Here is a 13,035-nt window from a genome sequence, read left to right on the forward strand (position 1 = left end):
GTGAAACAAACATACCGAAATTAAATGAATATTCATTCACCTGAGGGCATACAGGTAGTGAGAGAATCTTATCAAGAAGTCTCAACTTATTTCTATGTAAAAGCTATTTACATTATATTCAATGGGTGTTTTATATATAGATATGTACACATGTATACACACACACAAATGTATATACAGATATATATATATTACACATACTGATAAATACATATACATATATACACACTGATAGATATACTCACATATTATCTGTAATATACATATGATATATAATAGTAACCACTACTGAATCAACTGAATCCCTGTGGTAGCCTTCCCTTCTGCTTGGCAAGTTTTGGTAAAATATTCTAATTAGTTATCAAGAGAAGCAGGGCAGAATAGTGGTAAAAGCATGGTCTCTGGAACCAGAGAGCCCAGGCTGAGTCCCAGTTATTAATTACTTATGTGGCCTCTGGCAAGTTATCTAACCTTCAATATCTTCATTCTTTCACTGATAAAATTCCATAGTAATGGTTGCTACCTCATTGGGTTATCATGATAATTAAATTCATACATGTAAAATGATTAAAAGAGCATTTAGTATTTAACCTGCACTAAATAAATGCCAGCCATCGGTGGTGCTCACCAAAGTGAGCACAGCAAATCTATTTGGAACGTATTGATTTTATAGAGTTTAAAAAGGAAAAACCCCGCTTTACCTCTCCTCTGTGTTCCTGGGAGACTGGCTGCTGTGGTTGCTGTTCCCAATGAAATTGCGAATTTCTGTGAAGTAAGCATCTTCTTTGTCATCAAGAATCGCGCCTGTACTTTCCAGTTCGGAATGAGGCGACGATGTGGCCGTACCTGAGGGGAGAGAGCCTTTTGTCAAAAAAAACTATTATCAACATGGCAACTTATTTTGAACCTTGTTTCTTCTTCATCTGATCAGTGTTTCCTAAAACAGGTTCTTTTGAATATTAATAATGGTAACATTAGGAGGCCAAAGTCTTCCCCAGTTACCACATACATGCCCATGAAAGTCCCCTGGAGAGTATTTTGAACCACTGAAATCCTGAGGTACAGTCTCCCAAAGGTGCTTCTCCCACAGTTTCCTCTCATTCCCACCGTGACATGAGAACATTGACATTCATATTATGAGGAAACAGGGTGAGGCAAATTATAAAGAGGCCTTAAATAGATTCTGCCCGAAGAAACTGTATACTCAGTCCTGGTTGCAATCAATATGTATTTATTGCTCCTGTGTTAAAGTACGTTACCAAAGAAAGACTGAAAACATGCTAAAAACTCTATATTCTGATTTAGTGGATGAAGCAGTGAGTAAAACTTGACACGCCAGCCCAGAGACTGAGGTGATACAGCATTAAGGGGACAATAAGGGATCTGCTGTATGTAGGATGATCTTCAGCTTCCTTACCTATAAAATTAGAATCACAATACCTTAACAAAGGATGGTTGTAAGGTTTTTATCAACTTACACATTTATAAACACCTTATATGTGGCCCAATTTCTACCAACATTTGCTTCATGCTGTTTAGCTTTCGCACAAGATATCTACAACCCAGTAGTTCACCATAATAGTCTACACATTCACGATAAGAGGTGAGACCATCTCTCAGTTGAATAAAGTTAGAATCTGGGCCCACAAATAAATATTGAACTTGGACGTGTTACATTTTTAACTCATTTGGTTATTTTCTAAAATACTTTTGATTAGAAAATTATGGGAGTATTCTGGAAGGGTGCATGTGGTTGGAAAGTGCCACCAGTTTTCTACACTGAATTAGACTTTTGTCTCTAAAATCCAGTATCTTTAGACCACAATCATTTGACTTTTGGCTTAGAGGAAAGCACACAGCATATAGTTCTATGTAGTAGCCAAATATCGTAAGCAATGTGCCTGTACCGGGAAGGAAGGATTAATCATAAAACAATTTTCTTAGGTAAAGATTACTACTTTGAACAACTTCAACTTCTTTCTGTTTTTAAAATCTTTTCTTCTGGGGCGCCTGGGTGGCACAGTCGGTTAAGCGTCCGACTTCAGCCAGGTCACGATCTCGCGGTCCATGAGTTCGAGCCCCGCATCAGGCTCTGGGCTGATGGCTCGGAGCCTGGAGCCTGTTTCAGATTCTGTGTCTCCCTCTCTCTCTGCCCCTCCCCCATTCATGCTCTGTCTCTCTCTGTCCCAAAAATAAATAAACGTTGGAAAAAAAAAATTTAAAAAAAAAAAATAAAATCTTTTCTTCTGAACCCCATACTTGCTCCTTTCCTTGCCCCAAGTAATTTTCCTGATTCTCTAGAAACTATCATTTTCCCTGGCAAGTCTGAGTTAAGGGAAGGCGAATTTTTTGATACTTTTAACTTAATTCTACATCAGAATTTGTAACCCAAACTGCACACCACTATCATTTGCTATGGGTTACTCTGATCATGTTAACAATCTTTTACCATTAATCCCTACAAAGTTACTCTAGGGATATTCTCTGAACTGTAGAACTCCTACAAAAGCAGCCACTGTTTCTCAGTTAATACTCAGAGCACGGTATTCTGGGATGCCACTTTGGAAATCCTGCCATGCCTGGAGTCCGCATTCTGTACAACAGGTGGAAAACTGCTCCCTGCAATTTAGGAAATCTTGATTCATTCATCTCCTATGAGATTGGGTCACGGTTCTCTTTGTTTGCAATTAACGACTGAGACGAACCCAGAATAAAAAACCAGTCCAAATAAGACTCCAAGTTATAGATAATTCAACAATCACATCATTCACATCATTCTATAATCTCAAGGGAAACATGTTGCAAATTTTAGGACCTGGTTCGGGTGTCAAAGTGGAAGGAGAGAAGAAAGATCACAATTATCTCTCTTTTTTTAAAGTATAGTGGACATACAATATTATTCACAATTATCTTTTAAAATGAGGAAATTAAGCCATCCTCTCCTCATAGCACAATTGATTACCTACCCGACATGTTCCCATTCTCATGTTTCTTTAGGTGTCTGTCTAAGTTGGTTTGTTGACCAAAACACCTATCACATAAGTGACACTTAAAGGGCTTCTCCTTATTGTGGATGTTACGAACATGCCTTTGCAAGTTGGAAGAGATGCTAAATGATCTGTCACAGTATTTGCATCTGAAAAATAAACACAGAGAAAATATTCACAACTAAATCGAAAGGTATTTCTCAAGACTAGAGAGCCAGATATCCAACGTTATCACCCATAAAACATTTTAGAGAAAAGGCACAGGCCAGAATCCTATTCACAGAGTCCAGATTTCAATTCCCATAGATTTTGATTCCTTTAAAGATTTTCATGACTTTATGAAAAGCCATAAAAATAATAATAAAATATTGGTGATTTGATTGCTCCAAAATGGATTAGGGTCATCAGTTTTCATATTTTAGATAAACCTCATGAAATTAAGGACATTAAGAAACAGGAGCATTATTTTATCTTCTGCTTAGAACAATACAAATAAATCCTTCCTAAACAAACATGAAACAATTCACGTAGTCTTCAAATAAAATACAAAAAGCATTCTTAAATTCAAAATTGCAGAGTCTGGTTAAATAGTTTCTTAGTAAATTCACTTTTTAAATGGATAATCCTAAAGGAATTTCCATTATATTCTCAAAAAGAGCAGCAACCCTTCCAAAGTTTTAAAACTGAGGCAATGTGAATAGCTTGTTCTGATACTAAAGACACTGATTTTCATAATCTGCAGCAATGACAAACCCTCAGAGCCTTTACTCTAATAGACTTCAATCCGTTAAAAAAAGAAAATAAGAGTGGCACTAAATTCTCCTTTTGGAATAAAACAAAGGTCTTCATTAATCTCCGTTCTTCATATTGCCCCCAGTTTTCCATTTCTATTTTTCTGAAAGAGTCTGTGGCATTTCTGAACCAGGTCAGTTTTCCAAGAAAGCACTTACTATTAGTTGGCTAATTGTTTTTGCCTTCCATGGGATTAAAAAAAAATTCATAAATTATTTTGAAGTTCTCTTTTAATCTAAATAAAAATGTAATGCCTCCCCCTCCCCCCCCCCCCCCCCCTAGCTCTTATGGATAAAGAAGAAAAGCGGCAATTTATGGGGCATTCTCCTTTGGCATTTTAAAGTAAATATTGCATGATTTGTTTGTGTGGGGTTTTGTGGGTGTGTGTGTTGCTTGGGGGAAAAAATTAGCTTTCTCCAGATGACTTCTAAGTGAAAATTTCTAACTTAGCAGCCAGAAAATCTTTAACTTATTCTTCCATATGCGAAGGGCCCTTGTCCTCCCACTTCTAAATGTAGACTCAGTGGTTCGAGTGCTCTACATCAGAAATCACCCCATTCCACTCGAAGTGTTTGGGTTTCCTCGGCTGTCTCTACGTGATGCCAGAAGTCTAGTCAGTTCAGTGAGGAAAATAAATCTGTTAAACTAGTTACTTTGGCATAGTATCAATAAACCAGCTCAACGACTGATTTAATTTTCCCCCTTAAACGCCCTGGGGCATGATGAGGTTCCCCAACTTTCTTCACTTATAATATTAATTTAAAAGTGTGTGAAACCCCACATTCAGTGTAGTTATAATATTTTAGCCTCTGCTTTTGAATATATATATATATATATATATATATATATATATATATATATGAGTCATGGGCTTCTCTGTAATAACTCTGTTGACTCCCAAAGCCCACTACAATGAGAATAATGATACAATAAGCACAACTGTGTTGTACCAAACAGAATAACCTAGAAAACACCGCTAGAGAAAACTTATACTCCCATCAAATGCTCTAAAATTTTTTCACTCAAAACATTTTCTTCATACATCATGAGTTGGACAGATTTTGTCTTTGACATGCTTCCAACTTTCTGCTCGTATGCAAAGGGGCTTTTCCAAATCTAATACACATCACCCATTCTAATATAAATAAAATCAGCCAATAAGAAAATTTTACACAGTAATCATCTGTTACTTTGTATTTTTCCTCTGCTAACGTCCTAGCCAAAGGTTTGAGTGCTCCTGACTAAAAAATCATTCCATTCTGCTCCAATAAATTAGTAGGTGGTTAAGAGTCTAAGTTTCAAAAATTCCTAAAATGAATACATAACGCAGTCATGAACAATACACAATTCAGAATTTGGATGTAAGCATGGGGATCATGGGAGCCTTTGAGATCATGGTGTAAGATAAAAACTCTGACATGGGAGCTCCATGACTGGGTTTTAATTCTGGATCTTTGAGTACCAGACTTTACAGAAGGCAGTTAACATCCATGCATCTGCATTTCTTCCCTTGTGGAACAGAGGAGCTACATAAGTAATTGCTTATGATCTCCAGCTATGCAAAAATTCTGGCTTGTTTTCTTATAAATATACATACAATAATAGCACCACTTATGGGGAATAAAACCAGAAATTCAGGTACAAAGAAAGAGTAAAATGAGCATGATACAGTTGCACACCAGATCCCTGGCCATAACAAAATGTAAGTGTTGAAATCTTTCTTCCACTTAAGCATAATTCCTGGAGTCTGAAAAATTTTCTCAAAAAGGGAAATCACCCAACACCTGCCATTTTTCTATCTCTCTGAAACTTTTTAAGTCCATTCTATCACATATAAATTAGAAATATCATATAAAGGCCACTGTGTCGCATATAAAGTAGAAATATGACTTGCCAATAGTAATTTTTAAAACATGTAAGACAGCAAAGAATTTAAGAAAACACTTTATTTTCTGAATTTAAGTCCCTCTAGTTTTCTCTTAAAATTTCAATCCTCTCCACATTAGCATTCACTGGCCTGATCCTTTGCTTATTGTTATAGGTAAAAAAGTCTTTGGGGGCCTGAGTGGCTCAGTCGGTTAAGCATCTGACTTCAGCTCAGGTCGTGATCTCACAGTTCATGCATTTGAGCCCTGCATCAGGCTCTGTGCGGACAGCTCGGAGCCTGGAGCTTGCTTCAGATTCTGTGTCTCCCTCTCTCTCTGCCCTCCCCAACTGATATGCTCTCTCTCTCTCTCTCAAAAATGAATAAACATTAAAAAATTTTTTTAAATCTTTGAAACCTGAGAAATTATTTATTTTAACGTGAAAAGTGAGCATGCAGACCAAAATAATTTCACACATATGCAATGCATAAGAATTTCAAAGCAGAATCAAATTACAATATGACTTAAGATAAATAACATTTATCCTCTAACAAATATTCATGAGCATCTAACACTAGGCGCAAAGCATTGCACGTAAAACAAGTAGATTATATCGTAAAAAGGAAGATGATGTTGATGATTTTAATTCTTTGGTAAATAATAATATTATAATTAGACACATGTCCCACGTGTCAGATCGCTGATCTTGACATTCAGCAGAATAAGCTAAGAGGTAGTTTAGAAATTGTTGGTAGAATTGCCCCTCTTCCTACAATATATTCTATTTGATCTTTTCTACTCTTAGTTCCACATCTTCTTCTTCCTCTCCAGGTTTAAAGTTTATTCCTTAAACCTCGTAATGGGACCTGGGGACACTGACTTAACTGTACTGGGGAAACAAAGTTATACATGGCTTGTCAACTCAGAGCAGAGATTTAAGGCTTGAAAAGGGAGGCTGCAATGTTATGACTACTGTCAGTTAATACAGCACTAACTATTGAGAAGAGAGCACTAAAATAAATTTTTAAATAATTGTTAAAATGGCTAACATTTCTAAAATGCTTATTTTGTCCTAGTTACTGCTAGACCTTTTTAACTGAGATGTCGGAAGCCTTGATTTAAAACATTAGGACTCTTCCAATTTTTATCCTAACCACTCGCCAATTCTTCTTTGACTCAAAACTAAAAGGGCATACATTCAGGCATGCAAAAAAGTAGCCTCCAATTAGAGGGATGAATCCACTCTAACTGCTATAATATTTACGAAGATATTTAGTAAAAATCATTGTCAAACCTGTAAGGCTGCTCTCCTGTGTGGGTTCTCAGGTGCCGTGTTAAGTTCGCAGACCTTGGAAAAATCTTGCCACAGTATCTGTTATGAAACGTGTTTATAAGAGAAAGTCAGCACGATCGACTTTATTTCACTCAAGCTGCATAGAAGCCAGATGCGTATTCCTGATTTAATTAATCTTGCATGGGAATCACATGTCTTTGGTATTTAAAATTTGCAACAAAGCCATTCTACAGATATAAATAACTCCACAGATAAAGGCTGCATTATGAGATCTGGTTGAATTTGCTCATGCATAAGCAAGCAGTTTATGAAAATAGACTTTAGTTTTGATGACCCCCATACGCCTCTTTTATTAACTCTATATCTTTATAGTCACAAAACTGAACCAGACAAGGGGATAAAAAAATGACAAGAGTCTGTGATTCTGGGTTGATGTAAACAGATTTCAAATGTTTCAACTCATTTTATATGTTAGCCACAGTGACAACTCTGTACATTGAGTGGTATCAGATCAGACAAGATTCTAAGACCTCATCCATCAAGGTATGTTCCTATAAAAGCTTTTCTGGAAAGAAAGAGACACATTTTCCAAAGAGCAGATAAATTGATATGCCTGAGTCAGATGTCACAAATTTCTGAAGGCAATTCAGAAATTATATGCACAATTTATTAAAGAAAAAACAAGCTTTACTGTAATAGTGATGGGTAACAAGAAACTTATTAACTAGCTTTCTTCACTTATCGACCTTATTCGTCCTTTGTTAATGGCCTTATTCTTCAATGCCATGACAATTAATAAATGTATGCTTGAAGACAGTAGTATTATACGTTTGCATGAAAATAATTAACTATGAAAGAAAATTCATAAATATCAAAGTGAAACAAGTATTTGGACTGTTTCCAACCTCATTTATCACACCCAAATGGCCTGTGTTAAAATTCTCATTTAATAATAATTTTTTTTAAACCACCACTTTTATATCTCCCTAAATAAAGAGTACTTTGAAGTACTTGAGATCTATCATGGTCACTCTTAATCATCCAGTCACGAATAATTTCCCAAACAAATGGCGGGGTCTTTTGAAATCAGAGGGGAGACGTTTGGAAAGTCAGCCACAATTGTCTTAGCAGTTACCTGCAGGTGTAGCGTTCTTTTCCTTTCCGCAGGAGGTTCTCTGGCAGGGCATTGGGAGGCGCTCTGAAATTGAACATGGAGGGAACTGACTGCAGAAGTTCACTGGCCTCTGGTTTCAGGGCACTGAAGTTCTCGAGCTTCTCTGCCATGTTTTCAATAGCTGACATCTGCAAGGCAAGAGCACAAGACCATGAAGGACTAGTCTGACATCTTTTCTTCTGTAATCATCTCTAGCAAATCAAGAAATCATTAATAAAAGGGAGGCATCAAATCTGCTGAAGGCAGTAGACTGTAGAAAAAGGTTGTAGTGGCCCAATATTAGACAAACAACAAAAGGACTCGTGGATTTAGGAAATAACTAAGGTAGAATCATGCTTATACAATGATCGGTGAACTTTTTCATAAGACCACGGTTAGGCCACTTTGTGACCATTTGATATACAATTGAGCAATGAAACACATGAGCAATAATAAAGCCAAATTAGATGTTTATTACATTAAGAGACAGCATTAGTATTGTGTTATGGATATCAACAGTAAAGTGGAAATTATAGGGAAAGGTCCTGCACGCCTTGCCTAGGTAATAAAAACCATAGGAAGCATGGCATTCCATGAAGAGAATTCACAGCATGGAAAACATCAAGTGTTCCAAAGTTACAGTTTAAGCCAGATGGGTGTACTGCAGAAAAAAAAAAAAGAAATGTGTAAGAGGTGTTTTGCCTATGACTATGTTAACTTAATATCTGGATATATATCAGATTTTTAAGTGTGATCATATACAAAGAATTTTGACGAAATATTAATTTGTTCTGGATTAAGATCAAGTTGAAATGACAGTTCATGACAGATCATGTCGTATAACTTGGCATGGGCATTAATAAGGGGCGTAGTTAGCGTAACCTCACTCTTAGAGAAATAATCTTGAAGAACTACCCTGCCTAATTCTTCCCCTCAAGCATCCTAACTTCTTTGCCTTATAATCTTCAAGTTTTTGTCCACTTGCATATGTATTTGACAGTCACAATCAGAGGGTGGCATTTACTTTGATCCTTACTGTCCTTAGTTAGAAGGACTTGCCCCTTTCCTTCAACTTTCCCCAAATGTTAAGTTTCCTTAGGGCTCATATTTTATTTGGAAGCTGCTTACTACTGAATTTTTAAGTAGAAAAGCAAACTCTCAGGCCATCCTGTTAAATCAACTCACCCATTATTTATTTGGTTCTCAGGCACTATGCCACCAGAGAGCTTGGAAAGCTGTTAAAAAGGTGTTTGCACTCTATATGCACTCTGTGTGTTTCTCAAAGAGCTGGGGTGTTAGACCAGGAGACTCCACACAAGGGTAAAAATGGCAACAACCGCACACTCCAACAACTGTTCAATCCGAGAGGATGATTCTTGCCCTGATGAAATGGCGGGACACAACTGAAGGCCTAACTTATGAGCTCAGGTTCGAAAGAAAAGGTATCACTTCCTACTCCAAAGGAAAATTAACAAAATACGTATTCCATGGCTGGGCAGCTGGATGGAATACCCCTGGCTCCTTACGGAGAAGCAACCTCTTAACAGAATGGCCTGACCATGATGCTCTTCTTACAAAGAATATAGTGCACGCCTGACTCTTCAAATGACTATTCACGTTGTAGTTAGCTCTCTTTTTTCCCTTTATCCTGGAGTCTGCCCTCTCATTTCATGCCCGGACTCCTAATGCTAGCTACAAATTGCAACGTACAGGGTACCACTGCCAATTTGCCAAATGTCTTTCATCAAACACGGTGCAAAAAATCTCAGAGGAAAGTCAAGATACATTTACTTGTCAGACGACAAATGTGAACGCGTTGGGAGGCGGTAGGGGCTATAAGCTCAGGGGTTTGATTCATAATCACTCAGCTGCTAAAACATTCTCCACAGATGCAAGTGGACAGCACATTTGTCACTATGAAGGATTTTGACACGTACTGATCACAGGGCAGAGATATGGAATTGATGCCGCTGCTCAGAGAGGTTGGCGGAAATTCTGTCCCTACAGAATACGGTCATTATCCTCCTCCAGCCAGGGCATTAGCATTTTTGTCTTGCGTGGGGTTTTCCTTCTTAAAAATCAATCCAGAAATATTTTATGACACGATTCTATTTGCATTTATTCCTTCTAATTGTGTCTTGCAGAGAATCATTTGGATCTTCCACCCTCCACGGAATAAACTGTCTGAGTGAAAAATGACCTCTGGCCTTCAAGCTGATTAGCAGAAACAAGCAAGGGTAAGGGTCATGATCGCATATATTTCTTGGGAAGAATAGCAAGTGCATGGGTGATGATTATTAATGTTTTATTTATGTACATTTAATATTGGAGTAAAGTTTCATTATCTAGTGGTTTTAAATCATTCGAGTGTCCGCCCCGCTGACACTGAGATTCCTGTGGCGATGTATCTTCTAGAAACACTTTTCCTTTTATATGGAAAATAGTTTACTCATGACTATTATTCTCGGCTTTCATCTATAGCACATATAAACTACAAGCCCTTCAACTTATTTAAGAGCAATTGGCTGTTGAGAAATGTGTCTTGCTTTAGTAGCAGCAAATATCTCTTTTTGAAGAAAGATCATTGCGATTACATTACTTCAAACTATTTCAATTCGGGGAAACTATCAAGAAACAAGAAAATACACTATGGGCTTGATGACTAAACACTGGCATTCTTAAAGATAATAAGAAAAAGAATAGGGGTGACCCGAACGCTTCTCTTGAAAAGCCACCCCCACCTTTGGCTTCTGGTGTCAAATGAAAAGAAGATTGAACTGGAGTGGAGAAAAGGGAGAGAAGGAAGATGGAAAGTCAACTCAGGGCACTTATTGACACCACACACACACACACACACACACACACACACCACTTTCTGTCCAGCTAGCAAACACTCCCACTAAAAGCCACCATGAATCCTCCCTTTCATCTTCATGAGATTTGCTCTTATTGCACTTGACCTCAGTTGAAAAGAAGACGTTTCCCCAATAGGACAGATAGAAGTGACTGAGATATCTGCCAGTTGGGTAGTTTAGCAATTCTGTGACCAACATCAGTCTGCCTACATCTTGGATTAAGGTGCTGGATTAAGATGAGCTAAGGGGCGTCTGGGTGGCTCAGTCAGTTAAGCGGCCAGCTTCGGCTCAGGTCATGATCTCACAGTTCGTGAGTTCAACCCCAGTGTCGGGCTCTGTGCTGACAGGTCAGAGCCTGGAGCCTGCTTCAGATTCTGTGTCCCCCCTCTCTCTCTGCACCTCCCCTGCTAGTGCTCTGTCTCTCTCTGTCTCTTAAAAATAAACATTAAAAAAACAAAAGTAAAAAAAAAAAAAAAGATGAGCTTCATCTAGTGTACAGGTCAAAACTCTAACTTTTTCACTCTGTAAGCTGACTCATGTGATGCTCCTCCTGAAATAACATGCATTTTACAAGAGAAGTAATATGTTTTGACATTCATTTGAAAGTTTGGTTTGGTATTTTAGAAGTGAAGGTGAATTGGGATAAATGGAACAGAATCTCACTACATTTATATTTCAATTATGAACAATCCAACGAAGAGGGCAATGTGTACTACTATAAAAAAGAAATTTGCTGAGAATGGGGAAAATAAAGGAAGAAAAGTTAGATCATATATTTTAGAAATGCATTTCCCTGTGTCCTATTAATGTCATACGCTAATCTCTGATCAGTAAATGACAGGGCTTTTTTTTTTTTCCTATGGAACAGTAATTTTTATTTATATATACAATAGTTGTTGATGGTATCTGCAGCCAGATGTCTGGAAAAGGAAGTCATTGCACCCCCTTTCAGTCCCCAAGAGACTATTAACTTTATATTGACGCAAACTAATATTTAGACACAATTCCCTAGATCCTACCAAAAAATGTAGTTATCTCTCTAGTCAAATAAAGTTAGTATTTTTAAAAACATTTCAGCAGGCAAGATATCATCAACTGGGTCCTAAGCACTTAGCCTAACATTTATTATCTGGCAGCCAACAATTGATGACATAAAGAAGTTTCTCATTAAAACCATTAAAGTGACAACCTGATGATATGAAATGATATGTCCAATGGCACCATGAATTATGTGACTTAATGTTTTACAAATTAGATTACACATGTCTTTATCATAAAACAACTAACTTTTCATAAATAACTTATGATGGGAAAGTTTGTAGATTTGGGAGTTTTCTATATTTATTCCCTTTATAATCTTAAGAAATCTCAAAATTGTGGCCATTTGGGGGAAATGTTAAGTATTCACATTTTACAATTATCTCACTCCATGTATCACATTCAGCAGTCATGATTATGAAACCCCTTAGAATTTGTTTACCACTCAGAATGATATACTTTAATATTTTAGTAGTTCCCACTAATATCTATGTTTTATAATAAGACTATAAATCATGGCTCTGAAAACCCTATGATTCAGGGAATGGATGTGTTTCTAAAGCACTGAAATGGCAGTTGCTACCATTGCATCACCAGGAAAGGGGGTCTAACTTAAAATCTGGATTGGCTTTGTATAATTGGTAGAACCATTGGGCGTGCTATGTAGGAGATAGCATATGACAAATAAAGCAGCCAATGACATAGATATTGTCAAGTAATATGCCACCTTATAAAGGATGAGGACCCTGAGGCATGATACTGAGGATGGATCTCTGCCAGGAAAGGCAGAAGAGAAACACTGGAAATACAGGTCATGGTCACCAAAGCCCAAGCCCATCAACTGCACAACTTTGTCTAAGGAAGTCTTAGTCTCTCTCTCTCTACCCCTGCCTCCTTCCCTGTTCCTCTTTCTCTCTTCTTTTTAAATAAATGGACTTTTGACATAAATGGACTTAATCGCTGTCTATCAAAATGAGAAAAATCACAACTCATCCCATATTCCACAGAAAAAATAAAATGGAGGAATTTCTGGTAAAGAAAATCTAATGTC

The 13,035-nt window shown here is 37.3% G+C and overlaps 1 protein-coding gene across 6 annotated transcripts in view; it reads right to left on the bottom strand.

The window, feature by feature from the left end:
- MECOM (MDS1 and EVI1 complex locus) overlaps positions 1-13,035 on the bottom strand; it is a 565,633-nt gene that overhangs the window by 9,250 nt on the left and 543,348 nt on the right. For all 6 annotated transcript variants that reach the window (XM_040480694.1, XM_040480692.1, XM_040480697.1 and 3 more), the window contains 4 exons: positions 8,074-8,240; positions 6,939-7,016; positions 2,967-3,136; positions 702-846 (listed from right to left, as the gene is read on the bottom strand). In XM_040480694.1, the coding sequence (XP_040336628.1) occupies positions 702-846; positions 2,967-3,136; positions 6,939-7,016; positions 8,074-8,240 (560 nt within the window). The remainder of the gene's footprint in view (positions 1-701; positions 847-2,966; positions 3,137-6,938; positions 7,017-8,073; positions 8,241-13,035) is intronic.

The sequence above is a fragment of the Herpailurus yagouaroundi genome, unplaced genomic scaffold (genome assembly GCF_014898765.1).
Source record: "Herpailurus yagouaroundi ecotype Mexico unplaced genomic scaffold, PumYag 159, whole genome shotgun sequence".
Classification (NCBI taxonomy): Eukaryota; Metazoa; Chordata; class Mammalia; order Carnivora; family Felidae; genus Herpailurus; species Herpailurus yagouaroundi.